We start from the raw sequence: 15,857 nt of genomic DNA, 5'->3' as shown, positions 1-15,857 counted from the left end.
GAGGCCCCTGCAGTCCTACAGCATGGGGGCATGGGCAGTGGGCGGGAAGGCCAGCTCCGCAGACCGATGCTGCAGTGGGTGACCTAGGGTTGCTGCAACCCCAGTGCATCCCCAGTGGGCACGAGCACCCACAGATACCCCCAGGCCTGCAGGGGCAGTGTGGAGAGACAGGCTCCAGAACCTTCTTCACTGAACAAGGAAGTGAGCCTGGCCAGTGTAGGCAGGTCTCACGGAGGAGAGGAGAGGACGGCCTGCGGTGCAGGTGTTGGGGGGCCGCCCCGGGGGGTGGAGGAGGGGCGTGGGGTCGATGTGACAGTGCAGAGTTTTGAGGGTTCAGCTTGTTGGCAGGAGCTGCGCAAGGGGGAGATGGTCCAGGTCCTGCCCTGCCCCCCTCAGCTGAGCTTCCCCCGAGGTGGACAGAGGCCTCCGGGCAGGGAGGAGAACGCCCTGGCCTGGACACCCTGGGGACCAGGGCCTGGTGTGGGCGGGTGGGCAGCCTGGGACCTCATTCTCCCACCTCTGCATCCACCCACCCAGCCCCTTCCAGGTCTCGGCCCTCCCAGACCCCGCAGAGTGGCAACGCCTGCTGGGCCTCCTGGGCCGAGGCTGACCCCCGGGTCCTGTACCCTGGGCGGCCTTTGCCCTGGACCACCACAGCCTCCTCCTCATCCCTGGGTTCCCGCCTCTGCTCAGACCCCAGCATGGTCTTGGGGAGCTGGGCCCACCCTGGGTCTGTAGTTCCCTCTGACTCCAGGGCTGCGTTTCCCTTCCTGTCCCAGGTTCCCAGCTGCTTGGTCTAGCTGAGCCCCCTCCCACCCAAGGCCCATTGCTGAGACGGGCAAGTGGCCTGGCAGGAGGGGCCCCCTACGAGTGGGGCAGAGAGAGCCTCTGTGAGCCCCGTGGGAACCTAGGGGCTCCTGGGATGCAGCAGCACCGTGGGGTGGGCTGCGGGGAGGGGAGGGGCCTTGGGCTTCTCCCCACTGCTCCGCCCTGACCGAGCCCCGTGGCCCCCTCCCCCTAGCTGGACGTTGGCACCAACCCCCGCTACTCCAGAGGCTTCTCCCTTTGCCCAGAGATGGTCACTCGCGCCTCATCAGCCGTGGTGGCTGGAGGAGCTGGGAGCCGGGCTGAGAAGGTGGCCAGGGGGCTGGTGGTTTCAGGAAAGGAACTGGGTGGGGGGGTGTCTATTCCTCCCAAGACGGCTGGCCCCAGGCCCCTCTAGGCCCTCACCTGGGTTAACCTGGGGCCTGGGGCTCCTCGTCGGTCAGGTGCTGGTAACCCCAGCAGTGCCCCAGAGGGCCGGGGGACTAACAGGGTGACTGGACTCTGTGCCCACCTGTTGACCCTGCTGCATGCCGGGCGCTGGGCACCATGTGCTGCCGTGGGCCAGGCTGGGTGTTGGGGGACAGGCCGCCAGGAGGACGGGGCGGAGCCAAGTGCAGACCTGCCGAGCCCCAGCTCCCCAGGTGGGGGCCACACCGCCGTGTCCCTCCTCCTCTCCTTTTCTCACAGACGTTGACCCGGAGCCAGCTAGGTGCCTGGTGCTCCTTTGTGCTGCGTGACGGGGTTCTGGCCCCGAACCGGCCACAGGGCCGGAGTGGGGTGAGAGTCTGGGTGAGCGGCACGGGGGTGCGGCCGCTGCACCCCTGCTGTGCGCCTGCCCCCAAGGGGAGCGCGTGGACAGCCTCCCCTGGGCGCCCGCCGGCCCGCCCTGCTGACGGCGCTGATCCCCGGCTCTGAGCCGCCCTTGATCCCCTGATCCACCGCAGGCCCTGGGAGGCCCCGGACCAGCTGCCAGGGGGCCGGGGGTCTCCTGGAGCCGAGGCCACCAGAGCCTCAGCCCACCGCTCTGGGGTGGGGGATGCGGGGGACCGTGAGGCCGGCGCACCCCCAGGACCAGCAGCCAAGGTGGGGCGAGGGCTGGCTGGCCAGGAGGGAGGCCCAGAGCCCCGCCATGCCGGCTGCCGCCACGGAGGGCCCGCCTGCAGCCCTGAGCCTGGCTGAGAAGGCCGTGTGCAAAGTGGTGTACGGCGCCCCCCGCCCCCGCCCGCTGCTGCTGCCCGTGGGCCTGGAGCTGTGGCTGTACGTGCAGAAGATGCGCCACCTGCAGAGGAAGAGGTGCGGCAGCGGACGGGTGCTAAGCTGGAGGTCACCGTGCGGTTGGAGGTTCTTGGGACAAGGAAGGGGGTGGGGCTTTTGACCTGGGACACCTGCCTGGTGCCTCCCCAGGTGGCCTCCCCACGTGCAGGCCTGGTGAGCTTTCCCAGTCTGCAGTTCCGGGAGGCTGCGTCAGACACCCCAACATTGCGCCCCTGCCCCCTTGACTTCTAGGCCCAGGGCCCTTCCCAAGCCAGAAACCTCCTCTGCTCTGAGCCACTGATGCCACATCTCTGGGCAGGGAGGTGGGCGGGGGGAGGCCACGCCTGTGATCAGATCTGCCCGAGCCAGTGGGGCTCCGAAAACACCTGCGTTTCAGACCGAGTCCCCGGGAGGAGAGGGCAGCTAGCCGTGTAGTGAGCAGCTGGGCAGGGACAAGCAGGCCTTAATTAAGGAGCCCCGTGCGTGGCCCTGGTGGAGTGGGGCTGCCCGTGGGCTCCTGCGACGTGGCATCCGGAGGGCCCTTCCCAGAGCTCTTGGCGAGCTGGCTGCTGAGGAGTGGGCGGGAGGTGAAAGGGTCTGGCGTCCTGGTCTCGAGGCCATGCCCCTGACCCCGGCTCTCTGAGAGGCCACAGGGCTCTGCTTGAATCCGGGGGTGGGGGAGATGGTGGGGTCCTCTGGTGCGGGCCCTGCATCCTCCAGGGGGGGAGGAGCCCTCTTCCCCAGGAGGAGTGGCCCCGATGCTGGGGAGTCGTGACTGGACAAGGGGCGTGGTGAAGGTGCCGACAGAAGGCGCTGAGCCTGTGGGGTGCGGGGCGCTGGGCTCAGCTTCTCCAGGGGCTCACCAGCCTCACCCCAGCCGGTTCTTGAGGTGTAGCTCTCAGTGTAAATAGAAGTGCCCTGTTGTCTTGAGAACGCAGGAGCAGAGTGAATGGGGCGTTGTGGTTTCTATCAAAGGGGCAGTTTGAATGAAACGGTTGAGGGACTTCCCTGGTGGCGCAGTGGTTAGGAATCCACCTACCGATGCAGGGGACACAGGTTCGAGCCCTGGTCCGGGAAGATCCCACATGCCGCGGAGCAACTAAGCCCGTGCACCACAACTACTGAACCTGCTCTCTAGAGCCTGCGAGCCGCAACTACTGAAGCCCGCAAGCCACAACTACTGAAACCCGCGAGCCACGACTACTGAAACCCGCAAGCCACAACTACTGAGCCTGCACGCCTAGAGCCCGTGCTCCACAGCAAGAGAAGCTACCGCAATGAGAAGCCTGCGTGCCGCAACTTGAGAAAGACTGCACGCAGCAACGAAGACCCAATGCAGCCAAAAAAAAATAAATACGTAAATTTATTTTTTAAAAAAGGAAAGAAACGGTTGAGAAGCACTACTCTAAACAACTTTATTTTTTAAGGAAACGCGTTGGTTCCCCCCCTCCAGTAACTCCTGATCGTTGCACACTTCTAACAACGAAGCAGGTCGAGTGTGTTGGGGTGCAGCTGGCTGTCTGGTGTGCACGTTTTATTATAAATTACTCTCTGTAGGTTTTCTATGAACTCTGATGACATCCGAAAGCAATGGGAGTAAGAGAAGGATAACGGGGCGGCCTGTGGCAGCCCGGAGCCGGCTCCCGCCTTTCCAGGGGGTGCTCTGCTCCTGCTGTGTGGTCTCAGTGGGGTGGGGGGTGGCAGGGGCCGCTTGCCTCGGTGGGGGCCCTCTCTCTGGCTTTTTCTGCACCTGCGCCCCCAGCCCCCCTCGGGCCCCAGCGCAGGACATCGACTCAGATGCAGCCACGCCCCACCAGAAAATGGGAGGTGAGGACAGGTGACGGCCGAGTCCCCAGCCCCTCCCTCCCCCCCGAGAGCTTGGAGGGTGGGGGCCCTGCTCCAGGATGCAGGACCCAGGAGGGGCTGGGATCGGATCCTGCCTGTGTGGCCCTGACCATCTGGCTGACCCTGTGAGCCTCCGTCATCCTCAGAGGGGATCAGGGCCTGCCCCAGGCCACCGTAGCCACTGTGGCAGGTAGCGCCTGGCCCGGGGGCGGCCCCTCGCCCCAGCAGCTGGGACTGGGGTGGGGGGAGGTAGTGTCTGCAGGCCGCCTCTGGGCGAGGGTCCGGCTGCAGTTGCAGATTCCTGCTTTCGTGGCCGCCGGGTGCCCTGGGGGTGGGGAAGGGGAGCCGTGAGGCTGCGGCACAGGTGAGCCGCACCGTGTGCCAACCGGGGCGTTCATCCAAAGAGAGGTTGACGCCCACGCCCCCGGGCACCGCACTGGCCACAGCCGTCCGAGGTGCCCCGCTGTCCGAATGGTGACGTGCAGGGGTGTGAGGGGCAGGCTGAGAGCCCTGACCCCTCCTCTCCGCCCAGGATGGAAGCCTCGTGCCTGGAGCTGGCCCTGGAGGGTGAGCGGCTGTGCAAGGCTGGTGACTTCAAGGCAGGCGTGGCCTTCTTTGAGGCCGCTGTGCAGGTGGGCACCGAGGACCTGAAGACGCTGAGCGCCATCTACAGCCAGCTGGGCAACGCCTACTTCTACCTGAAGGAGTACGCCCGGGCGCTGGAGTACCACAAACACGACCTGTTGCTAGCTCGGTGAGCCGTCCTGCCCCGGGCCCCCACCCCCACCCCCCCACCCCACCCCCGCTCTCACCACGAACCGACCAGCCTCCTCCTGCTGGCCCCACCCACTCAGCCCCCCCTGACCGGCCCCCGCCCCCCATTTCCCAGTGTCTCCGTTCTTCTCGGGCCTCCAGAACTTCCCCGCTGCTGCCCCTCCCTGGAACACCCTCCCCTTGCGTGTTCCCTGCCCCCTCTTTTGCTCCTTAAGGCCTGCAGGAGCCCCCCCCACCCCATGAGCCCCCAGATATCCCAGGTGGGGGCGGAGCTTCCGACCACCGTGCCCACAGGCCCTTCCCCTCCAGCTGCTGGGCCCTGGTTTCAGCATCCAGCCAGTGTGTGGTGGCGGCAGACACGCAGCAAATACACACTGCATGGTTAATTCCCTCTGCCAGGCCCGCAACTCTCCTGCCTCCAAGCCGGTCTTCGCAAGTCCTTCCCCCAGACTGGCCTAGCAGAGAAGTGGTCCTGAGCTGGGCCCACCCGCCGTGGGACCCCTGCCCAGCATCATCCCAGTGTCTGGGGGCTCCCGGTCCCCCCAGACTCTTGCTGCCGTCACCAGGGCTCCCTGCTGGGTTCAGGGTCCCGCCAGTCCTTGGTCCAGCCCCTCCCTCTTTCCTGCCCTCCAGGACCATCGGTGACCGCATGGGGGAAGCCAAGGCCAGTGGGAACCTGGGCAACACACTCAAGGTGCTGGGCCGCTTTGACGAGGCCGTTGTCTGCTGCCAGCGGCACCTGGACATCGCCCAGGAGCAAGGGGACAAGGTGGGCGGTGGCCCCTGACCTGTGGCCCTGTCTGGGTCTGGGATCGGAGCTGCAGGTGACACCACTCACAGCCCCGTGTGCTCTTCCCGTGGGACGACGGTCCCCTTCAGAAACGAGGGCACTTTGGCACACACCGACGCTGTGGGGCTGAGGCCCGGGCTCCCATCTTCCACGTCAGCTCCCCTCTCCCCGACCTCCCCCCTTAAGCCACCAACACCCCCAGTCACTCCTGGGGCCAGAGGGAGACGGGGGTGGGGGCCGGCTCCGGAAGGAACCTGGCTGGAGAGGCAGCACCGTTCGAGCAACGGTGGGTCCAGCTCTGCTGGACCCTTGACAGCCCTGCTCTGTGTCCTCCCCCCGTGGCCCTGTGGGGTAAGCATCCCTGCCCCTGTATGGGTGAGGAAACTGCGGCTGAGGTGACTGACTCGCCCCAGGCCGCCTCGGAGGTGGTTGAGCAGAGGCAGAGCCCTGACCCTTGGGGGTCAGAGAGGGGTGACCGGGAGGGGTGGGGACAGGTCCCTCCCTCCCCGTGACCCCTACCTTAGTGTCTAGACCTGGTGCTGCCACCCCGCAGGCCCTTGCCTTTGGGGCCCGAGGAACAGCGGGGACCGTGGGCCAGGCGATGGGACACCAGCTCTGTGCGCGCAGGGCCTGAGCGGGCGGCCGGCTCCTCGGGGGCTGTGGCTTCGGAGATGCCCCCCCGCCCCCCCACCGACCTCAGTGTCGCCCACAGGTTGGGGAGGCGAGGGCACTTTACAACATTGGCAACGTGTACCACGCCAAGGGCAAGCAGCTGTCCTGGAATGCAGCACAGGACCCTGGGCACCTGCCGCCTGCCGTCCGCGAGACGCTGCGCCGGGCCTCTGAGTTCTACGAGTGAGCAGGCGGGGTCGTCCCCGCGCTCTGCACACGCGGGGACCTGGGTGGGCTCCCTCCTCACCCCCACCCGCCCTGTCCTCGGCCTGGCCGGCATAGGCTGCACCTGAAAACCAGAGTCGGGGGCGGGGCGGAGGCTGACCCGAGCCTTGGAGCTCAGACGGAGCAGAGCCACCCTCCTCTGGGGGCACGACCCTGGGAGGGACTGTGTGGAGGCCACCCACTCAGCACCTTCTAGCCTGGGTGGGTGGGCCGCTGGGAGGGACACAGCTCAGAGAGACTAGGGACACAGCTCAGAGAGACTCGGCCCCCAGGAGGAACCTGTCCCTGGTGAAGGAGCTGGGCGACCGGGCAGCCCAGGGCAGGGCCTATGGCAACCTGGGCAACACCCACTACCTGCTGGGGAGCTTCACAGAGGCCACAACCTTCCACAAGGAGGTAAGTGGGTGGCAGCGACGGGGAGGCCCTGACATAGGGTCAGAGCGAGACGGCCGGGGCACCCCAGCAGCCCCCTCGCTTCGTCGGGGCTTGGTGCCGGGGCTCCCAGGGCTGCCCCTCTGGGCACACGGACGTCGGGCTGGCCGTGCTGGGCAGTGGGGCGGGGGGGGGGCAGCACCTGCCATCTGCATCGGATCCCGGGCTGCTCCGGGACCACCTGGGCCTTGTGTCCGTGTCCTCAGCGCCTGGCCATTGCTAAGGAGTTTGGAGACAAGGCAGCAGAGAGGAGGGCCTATAGCAACCTGGGGAACGCCCACATCTTCCTGGGGCGCTTCGACGTGGCCGCCGAGTACTACAAGTAGGCAGCACCCCTCCCATCCCCACCGCCCAGCCAGGGAGAGGGTGGGCCCTAGGAGGGTGAGGGAGCCTGGACCCCAGGCCAAGGAGGCGCCCACCTCAAGCTCTGCCCTCCCAGCCTCCCCAGGGGCCGTGCGGGGGGTTCTGTGCCACCCTGGAAGGGCGACCGATGGAGCCCAGAGAGACCCCCCAGTGGGGTCCTGGGGCTGGAGGCCTCGGGGCCAAAGGGCTGCTTCCCCACCGCCCCCCACGTAGCCCTTGGAAAGGGGCGTTGGGGGAGCATGAGCTGTGCCCTAGCCCCCGTGGAGGGGAATACTGGAATCTTCCTTCCTGGGGTGACCCCCCGCCCCCACAGGAAGACTCTGCAGCTGTCCCGGCAGCTCAAGGACCAGGCAGTGGAGGCGCAGGCCTGCTACAGCCTGGGCAACACGTACACGCTGCTGCAAGACTACGAGCGCGCCGCCGAGTACCACCTGCGGCACCTGCTCATCGCCCAGGAGCTGGCCGACAGGTGCATGCGGCGGGGACGCGTGGCTGCCCAGGCCCACACCGGGGGGCCCCCCGATCGCCCCTTCAGGCCCCTGGGCTGAGTAACAAGCTGATTACAGTGGCCTGGACTCGCCGGCCTAGGTCTGAGGCGCTGCTCTGCCGCCGACTGCCAAGGGACCCTGCTCAAGGCGGCCCCGCCTGGGCTCAGCCTCCCCCATCAGCTGGCCACACCGCCCACTGAGGGGGACCCGGTGAGACCAGTGGACGCTGGGCCAGCTGCTCGCAGTGACCCTTGGTGCAAGCTGGTTGGGGGGCTGTGCCCCGGTGCCCGCCCCGTTGCCTCCTTGAACACCCCCGTGCCCCCCTCTCTCCACGTCCGTGTAAACGGCAGTCTCTACAGAGAGACAGACTGCCTGGCCGAAGACGCCTAAACACACAGCCATGCACGTAGGTCTGGGGGCGGCAGTGGCAGCAAGAGGGTCCAGAGCCACAGGCCAGGGCCCCGCGCGGGTGGTGGGGAGGAGGGGTCTTCTAGGAGGCTGCTCTGCCGTGTGGCTTAACGTGGCCTGCAGTTTTTCTTTGGGGTGATGATGTTTTGGAACGAGATGGAGGCGATGGTCGTAGGTGGTAGATAAGCGCAGAGCCACCGAATCGTGCGCTGTACAGTGGTTGAGTTTACGTTACATTATTTACGGCTCCGTTTAAAAATTTATGATCAAGGGAATGAGGTCACTGCTGCTCAGGGAGCCACAGGGGTGAGAGCCTCACCGGCCACTAGGGGGCAGTCAAGGCCACGCCGGGGACCCTGGACCACCCACGGAGCACCCCCCCCACACCCATCCCCAGTTGGTGATGGGCCTGACCACCCGGAGGCTGGGGCCTTGGGGCGGCTGGACTAGTGGGCAGGCTGGCAGGCCTGGGGTGCAGACGTGGACTCAGTTTCCCTCCCCGGCAGAGTGGGTGAGGGCCGGGCGTGCTGGAGCCTGGGGAACGCCTACGTATCCATGGGGAGCCCAGCACAGGCCCTGACCTTCGCCAAGAAGCACCTGGAGATCTCCCAGGAGGTGAGCCGGGCCTGCCCTCCCCTCAGCCCCCAACCCTGGCCTTCGCCAGCGTTGGAGCCCCGCATCCCCGGAGTTGCCCAGCCCCCTCCAGGTGGGCCGGTGCCTCCGTGTGCTCTAGGCCCTTCCCTGGCTGTCGCCACCTGCTGCGAAGGGGCCCAGCCACCCCGTGACTCCTGAGACCTGGTGGCTGCTTGTCTGCTGTAGCCAGGGGGTCGGGAGGGGGGAGTGGGGGCCCGTTTTCCGCCCACAGAGGGTTAGTGTCACCTTCGGGCAGCCACCACCGGCGGCTTCTGTCTCCGACGGAAGTGTGCCAGGCTGGGCCATGGGATGCCTCTGCCCGACACCCAGGGTGGAAATACCTGCCAGGGGCAGCCCAGGGGCACAAAGGCACGGCCGCCCCTGGGGGATCTTCCCCGGGACCCCTCAACCAGACACCTTCCTGGGGAAGTGGGCCTGTCCACCCAGGACCCTGCTGCTGGGGTCAGGGCAGCCCGCGATGGGGCACTCCAGGGTCGGCGCGGGTGAGCCCCGGCTCCCCGGCTCCCGGCCGGTCCCTTCCTCAGCCCCCACCCACCTCTGGGAAGCAGCCCCAGCGGCAGAGCCAGGTCACCTCCCACCCCAGCACTCCCCAGACCCGCCACAGACAGCCCCAAGTCCACAGGCGGGCAAGGCCCTTAGGTGTCCCGGTGGAGGGGAGGAGAGCTCGCGTCAGGGGAGGTCCTGGCTTGGAAAAAGCCCCTCTGCCTGGGCCGCCAGCGGGACCGGCCCCTGCGCCCCTCTGAGCACAGGCAGGGGCCCTGGAACTCCACGTGGGGGTCCCCCCCCCCGCTTTACCTGTGGCTTTGCTCCTGGGTAAGCACGTGGCCTCCCTGCAGGGAGGGTCCCCGCCGGGAGCCTGGCGGGCACGGGGCTGAGAAAGGTGCAGGCTGACTGCCCACGGGAGGGCCCCACGTGGCACGGCCGGGCTGGGGTGTGAGGGGGGCTGTCAGGGGCACGTGAGGCTACCCCCGCCCCCGGGAGCCCCGCCAGACTCCACCTCTGGGGCGCAGTGGGCCTAGTGCCCTTGGAGACCCGGGGCCGTGACTGCCCCGTGGGAGTGCACAGGGGGCCTCGCAGCCCACTGACCTGGCCCTGCCCGGCTACAGATTGGGGACCGCAGTGGGGAGCTCACGGCCCGCATGAACGTGGCACAGCTGCAGCTGGCGCTGGGCCGGCTGTCCAGCCCGGCAGCCGCGGAGAAGCCAGACCTGGCCGGCTACGAGGCCCAAGGTGAGCTCCTGGGCTGGGCGTGGGGTGCCGCTCTCCCGTGGGCTCAGACCTCAGCCTGAGATGCAGGGGCCTGAGAGGGCAGGGGGGTGGTAGGAGGGCTGCCAGCGTAGAGGGGGTGCTGGCTCACGCTGGGGCCCAATGGGCTCCGCCCTCGAACAGGAGAATATTTAACAGAGCTGCTAGCCAAGGGAAGGGGTCCCTCATAACGTGTTGAGCCCCTGTCCCTGGGGGGTGTCAGCATCTGAGCCCCGTCGCCAGCTCACTCCAGAGCTCACAGTGGCGTGGGCAAGTGACAGGGTGCTGGGGGCAAGTCGGGACGCTGAGATTGGAAGGTGCGGGACACAGCGCGGGCAAAGGGGCATTCAGGCCTGTCCTTCATGTCTCTGGGGCAGTGGGGCCCTGGGGTCGCCCTGAACCCCCCAGGTTTCTCAGGCACGAGGAGGAGGGGGCCCCTCCCTGCCCCTCCCTAGCCACCCCACTCCTCTGGGGTTGAAGACCCCCCTCCAGGCTGGGGGCTGGGCCTGGGGGAGGGCTTCTTGTAGGGATGGAGTGGGAGGGGGCTGCTGGCAGGAGGGAGAAGCCAAGTCAGCCAGAGGCCGAGGGAGCCGTGAGCCGGGGACTCATCAGCTGAGGCCCGCAGGTCAGCCACGGCTGCTGTGACGACCTCGTTCACGGGCTGCTGGTCGCCCTGTGTAGGTCAGTGATGCTACCCACACGGGGACAGAAAGTTCTCGGCCAAGCACGTAGATCAATAAATGTGGGCGCTGGGGCAGGGGCCGCCCTGAGCTGGCCTCCTGCGCTGCTGGTGGGTACGGGGCAGGCTCTGGGCAGGGGGGTAGCTGCCCCTCCCTCCCAGCCCACACAGTCCGCAACTCGTGGTTCTCGAGTTCTCGGAGAGTCCAGCCCCAGGGCCCTCATGGCTGCGTTCCCGGGTCGCCCACCTTCCCCAGCCTCCAAAGCCCGCAGGCCCGCCCAGGACGAGGCTGGGAAGCCATCTGACTGTGGTGTCAGGCGTCCGGGGTTCTGTGCTGTTAACGCTCATGGATTTGTGACAACGACCTGTCCTGGAAGAGGGTTCAGAGCCACACCCTCGCTCAGAGGCTGAGACGGAAGGGAGGAAATGGGCTGCCGGGACCCTCAGTCGCCCTTGTTTTGGAGGTGCTGTAGCCAGTGGGGATGGGATGGAGTGTGGCCCCCTTCGCTCCCCACCCTGTCCCGGCACGTGCAGGCCAGTGTCTGCCCTTCCGGCCAGGGTTTTCCGAGGGTGGGCAGCTCCGCCCAGAGCCCCTGGCACGCCTGGCCCTGCCAGGCCGCCCTCTGGGAGCCCCAGCGGCAGGTGGGGGCAGGGCTGAGCCCGGCGTCTGGAAAGGCTCCCGCGGAGGCGCGGCCCAGCCCTGGGTTCTCCTGGTGTTTTCCTCCTCCTTTGAGCTGAGGAAAGGGGGGCACAGGGTGGGTGCGGGAACAAGGCGGCTTCTGTCCTCCCCACGCCGCCTCTTCTGCTCTGCCCCAGGCCCAGACCCTTCCCAGCCGGGGCCCCAGGAAGCCTCCTCCCACCAGGCTGCCGGCGCCGGGCCGCCAGCAGCCGCCGGGAAAAGGCCATCCTCCTGGGAGGACAGTGGCCGGGACGGCCTCCCGAGGCCCGTGGAGGCAGGTCTGGGGGCCCCAGCCCTGGGATGCAGCTGCTGGAGGTGGGCCAGTGCCCTGAGTCTAGGCGGCCCTGGAGAAGAGCTCTGCTTGGAGGAGACCCCTGGTCGGGTGAGCCCGGACGGGCAGGGCCTGTGGTGCAAGCCACGGCAGGGCTTTCTGCAGGGACAGCATCATTCCTTCATCCGTTCGTTCACTTGTTCTTTCAGGGGCGTACTGAGCACGGGTGGTGGGCCGGCCCAGTTTCCAGAAAGCCGGGTGCCTGTCTTCTGGAAACTGTCCCTGGGGTGCGGGGGTGGGGGAGTTGCATATCCAGAGCCTGGCAGTGGGGGGCGGGGGGGGGCGAAGGGGGCCAAGTGAGCCCCCGGAGGGCCCTTCACCAGCCCTGGTGGAGGAGCATTTCCAGGGGAGGAGGGAGGCCCTGGGCTGGGTCGGGGGCGGGAGGGAGCCGGTGGGCGTGACCGTTGTGGTGGGCGTGACCGTTGTGGTGGGCGTGGTCTTGCACCACAGGCGAGGCCTTTGGTGGGCGTGGCCTTGTACCACAGGCGTGGCCTTTGGTGGGCGTGGCCTTGTACCACAGGCGTGGCCTGTGGTGGGCGTGGCCTTGCATCACAGGTGTGGCCTGTGGTGGGCCGTGGGCCTGGGTGGCTGGCACTTCGTGCAGCTGGAGGACCCAGAGCCTGGCTGGGTTCAGCCCACGTGTTACTCTCTCGGCCCTCGCTGCCCCCACCCCAGCTAAGAGGTCCCAGGGTGAGTCTGGGTGGACGGGGCACCTCCCTGCCACTGCTGCCTGGGTCAGGGTCGGTCCTCCCAGGGTACTTGCTGTGCCCACCCTGCCCACCCCAGGAGGGCACCGGGCAGGGGCGCATGCTGGATGGAGGTCCCGCTGCGCCCCCTCGACATGGCAGCACGGTCAGCGCATAAGATGGGGGAGTCGGCGCTGAGCCCCACGGGGCTGCCTGCTCGTCCCGTCTGGTGGACGCCTCTGCTTGCCTATGGGGTGTGGACTGCCCTGCCCCCCCAACTTGTGTTGCTCCTCAGTCCTTTCATCCCCTGTGCGCTGCTCAGGGCATCCTGGGCCCAGAGCAGCAGGAGTCCCAGGACACCGCGTCCAGCCGCCTTGGGAGGTTGGGATGTTCGTGGTGTGATGTCTGAGCGGCTGCTTAGGCTGCGGGCTCTGGCCCTGGCTCCGCACGTCCTGGTTGGCAGAGCAAGTGGCGACCTAGCTGTGCCTCCGTGTCCCCATCTGGGAAGCAGGCCCGCTGGTCATCTTGGGAAGAGCACCTGGCGGGGACGGGCACAGCTCATGTCCCCAGGAGGGCTGAAGATGCAGACACAGCACGGTCCATCTGTGCGTTCAGCAAGTGGCCTGCAGCCCACCCACGTGCCAGGCACCTGTGATGGACAGGTCAGGGCCACGGGGCCACAGGGGCCCTCATCTGTCCTTAGGTCTGACTCTTCTCCAGCCACTCTCAGCTGGACCCTCTTGGGCTCTCCAGGTGAGCCTGACTTGCTGTAACACCTGCCCTGTGCAGGCAAGCCTACGGCCCCGACTCCCCTTGTCCTGACCTGGCTCTAACCCTCTGGGCTCGCTGGCCTTGGCCAGGTGGTCACCGTCTCTTGAGCCCCTGCGTCCAAAGTCCTGGGAGGGTGGTTAGGACCTCTTATGCTGGTGACGGCCCGGAGGGGACAGTGAATGAAACTGCCCATGGGGCCTTACACGGTAGGCACTCGGTAAATGCTAGCTACTCATTCCACCATCCTTAAAGCACCTACTGTACGCTAAGCCCTGTCCGAGCTCTAGGGCCACAGCAGTGATAAATGATAAACGTGCAGAAAGAGAATCACATGTTACAGGTGCTTCGGGGGCTGGTTAGGAAAGTTGGGTGGGGCAGGGTGTAGCCATAAGTACAGCAGCGGGTGGCAGCTCGAGCCCCGTAACAGAACTACGCAGACTGGGCGGCTTGAACCACGGACATTTATTTCTCACAGTTCTGGGGGCTGGATGTTCAAGAGCAGGGTGCCAGCATGGCGGGGTTCTGTGAGGGCCTCTTGATCTACAGATGGGGTGGGTGGGGTGTGGGGGGAAGAGAGCGAAGGAGCTCTCCAGTCTCCTCATGTGGGCACTGATCCCATTGTGAGGGCCCCACCCTCATGACCTCAGCCAACCCTAATCATGTCCCCAGGCCCCACCTGCTGTACCATCACATTGGGGTTTGGGGCTTCAACATGAAATCTGGGAGGATGAAGGATATTCGATCTATAAGCGACATTTGAGTGAAGACTTGAGGGAGTGGAGGGAGGGAGCCCTGAGCCTGAGAAGGAACCGCAGTCCTAGTGGAGGGAACAGCTGTGCAAGGGCCCTGAGGCAGGAGGGATCCTGCCAGGGAGGAGCCGTGGGCCCTTGTGTAAGCCCCGCCCTCACAGCAGAGGGGCCCTTGCAGGTCCAGCAGCAGAGGAAGATCTAACCCAGATCCTTGGGGCATGTCTCTGGCCCCTGCATGGAGAAGGGACCACGGGGCAAGCCTGGGCAGGGAGGCAGTGGGGCTCGGGGGCTCGGATTCTGGGTCGGCTCTGAAGGTGGAGCCGCCAGGAGTAGGGAGTGGACGTGAGGTAGGAGGCCGGGGGCACCAGGCCGGGCAGCTGGAAACCAGCGGGTTGGGACAGAGTGTGTCGAGACACCTGGTGGGGACAGAGGATGACGAGGGTGCCGCACAGGCCAGGCGTGGTGCGCAGTCCTGGGGAAGTTTCCAGGCCTGACTCTCGGGCGGACGGGGCAGGAAGCCAGCCAGTGGTGCCTGAATGCCCCCAGTCAGGGCGGGCTCAGCTCAGGGGCCGCTGGAAGCGCTGGGTTCGGAACACGCTCTCCAGACAGAGGATGCATTTAGCCAGGCCCGGAGGGCCTTCCGCCCGCTGTCTTCATGGGCGGGGACGGACCCGCCCTGCAGCCGGGTGCGGGCTGCGTCTCAGAGGGACCTTTCATGGTGGAGGGCCAGGCGGGGCGGGGCCCCTCGCTGGGGCGGCAGGAGACGGAGCAGGGCTGTTGCAGGCCGGGGGTGGGGTGGGGTAAGGGCCGCCAGGCATGGGGTCCCCAGTCCTTTGGTTCGGGGCCAGTTCCTTCGTTTCCTCCTCAGAGCTGCCTTCCTCGTGCCGCTGGGGGTGGGCGGGGGGACCCGACCTCCTCTGCTCCTCTCCTTCACCTGTGGGTGGGCCGTGTGCCCCGAGGCTGCGCCCCTCTGGCTCGGGGCCTGGCAGAAGCCTGCCAGCCAGGGGCTGTTTTCTTCGGGGTGGGGGGGGCACCGGCAGGCCCGTACGACCACCACGGCCAAGCGGTGGGGACAGGGGGCCGTCAGCTGGCCTAGTCTTGGGGGAACGCTTCCAGGAGCTGCCCGGCTGGCACCTGGTCGGGCCACTGTGGCCACTCCTTCCCCAGCTCCCGGGGCAGCGACCGCCGACGCCCCTCCGAGGATCACTGCGTCCCCACCTTGGACTGGCACGTTTCTCGGCCTTAGGAGGGCCTGGGGCCGGGACAGGGAGGAGAGCACGGCCGCCCTCGCCAGCCGCTGCAGGCCACCTGCCCAGTTAGTTCTTGTGAAGCTCTGCATGTTTGGCTTGGGCTGGTCTGAACGCCTGAGCGCCAGAGCCGGCTCTCTTCTGGGGACCGTGTCCCAGGCAGTGGGTGTGGGCCCAGAACCCAGGCCAGGCCACCCCTCGAGGCCGCTCACTGTGGCGCGTGCGCCTGGCCGCAGCAAGGGGCTGGACAGGGCGGGCTCCGGGTCTGGCTCCCCACGCTGCACCGCAGGCGTGCACAGAGCAGCTTAGCTTCACGAGCGGAGCCGTGGGCGGCGGGCACTGGCGGTGGGGATGGAGAGCGAACCGTTGCATCCACGCCTGCAGCTTGCTGGGCGCCCGAGACGCGCCAGGGGCCATGAGATGCTTTCCAGTCCCCCTGCGCTGCGGGCAGTGTGTCCGCCGGCACCATCTGACGGGAGCGTCGGGGGGGGGCGTGGAGGGGGCTGAGCTCCGCAGGGTGGGTGACCGGTCCAAGGCCAGTGGTGCCGAGACGCGATCCCCAGGGTGTCCACTGGTGCCGGAGGCCTCGGTCACTTTGCCCACTGTGCTTCCTGGCCTCGCCAGGCCCAGCCCCCAGAGGAGAGTTCACTCAGCCCGCCCCCCCCCCCCCCAGGACCTGGGCTGCCCCGGGGTGGGCGGGGTGAGGGTGTGCGGGCACAGGGTGTGGGGAGCAGCTGAGC

At 67.3% G+C, this 15,857-nt stretch overlaps 1 protein-coding gene across 4 annotated transcripts in view; it reads left to right on the top strand.

The window, feature by feature from the left end:
• GPSM1 (G protein signaling modulator 1) overlaps positions 1-15,857 on the top strand; it is a gene marked incomplete at its 5' end in the record, with an annotated part of 30,365 nt that overhangs the window by 4,062 nt on the left and 10,446 nt on the right. For 3 of the 4 annotated variants that reach the window (XM_082656078.1, XM_082656077.1, XM_082656076.1), the window contains 8 exons: positions 4,457-4,678; positions 5,332-5,467; positions 6,201-6,343; positions 6,658-6,781; positions 7,024-7,139; positions 7,494-7,649; positions 8,583-8,691; positions 9,837-9,960. In XM_082656078.1, coding sequence (XP_082512204.1) covers positions 4,457-4,678; positions 5,332-5,467; positions 6,201-6,343; positions 6,658-6,781; positions 7,024-7,139; positions 7,494-7,649; positions 8,583-8,691; positions 9,837-9,960 — 1,130 coding nt within the window. Of the gene's footprint in view, positions 1-1,954; positions 2,119-4,456; positions 4,679-5,331; positions 5,468-6,200; positions 6,344-6,657; positions 6,782-7,023; positions 7,140-7,493; positions 7,650-8,582; positions 8,692-9,836; positions 9,961-15,857 lie in introns of those variants that run through there. The other variant, XM_082656075.1, reaches the window with a different exon arrangement.

Source organism: Grampus griseus (assembly GCF_964374135.1).
Source record: "Grampus griseus genome assembly, chromosome: 6".
In the NCBI taxonomy this organism is placed as follows: domain Eukaryota; kingdom Metazoa; phylum Chordata; class Mammalia; order Artiodactyla; family Delphinidae; genus Grampus; species Grampus griseus.
This window is presented reverse-complemented; position numbering and strand designations above follow the sequence as displayed.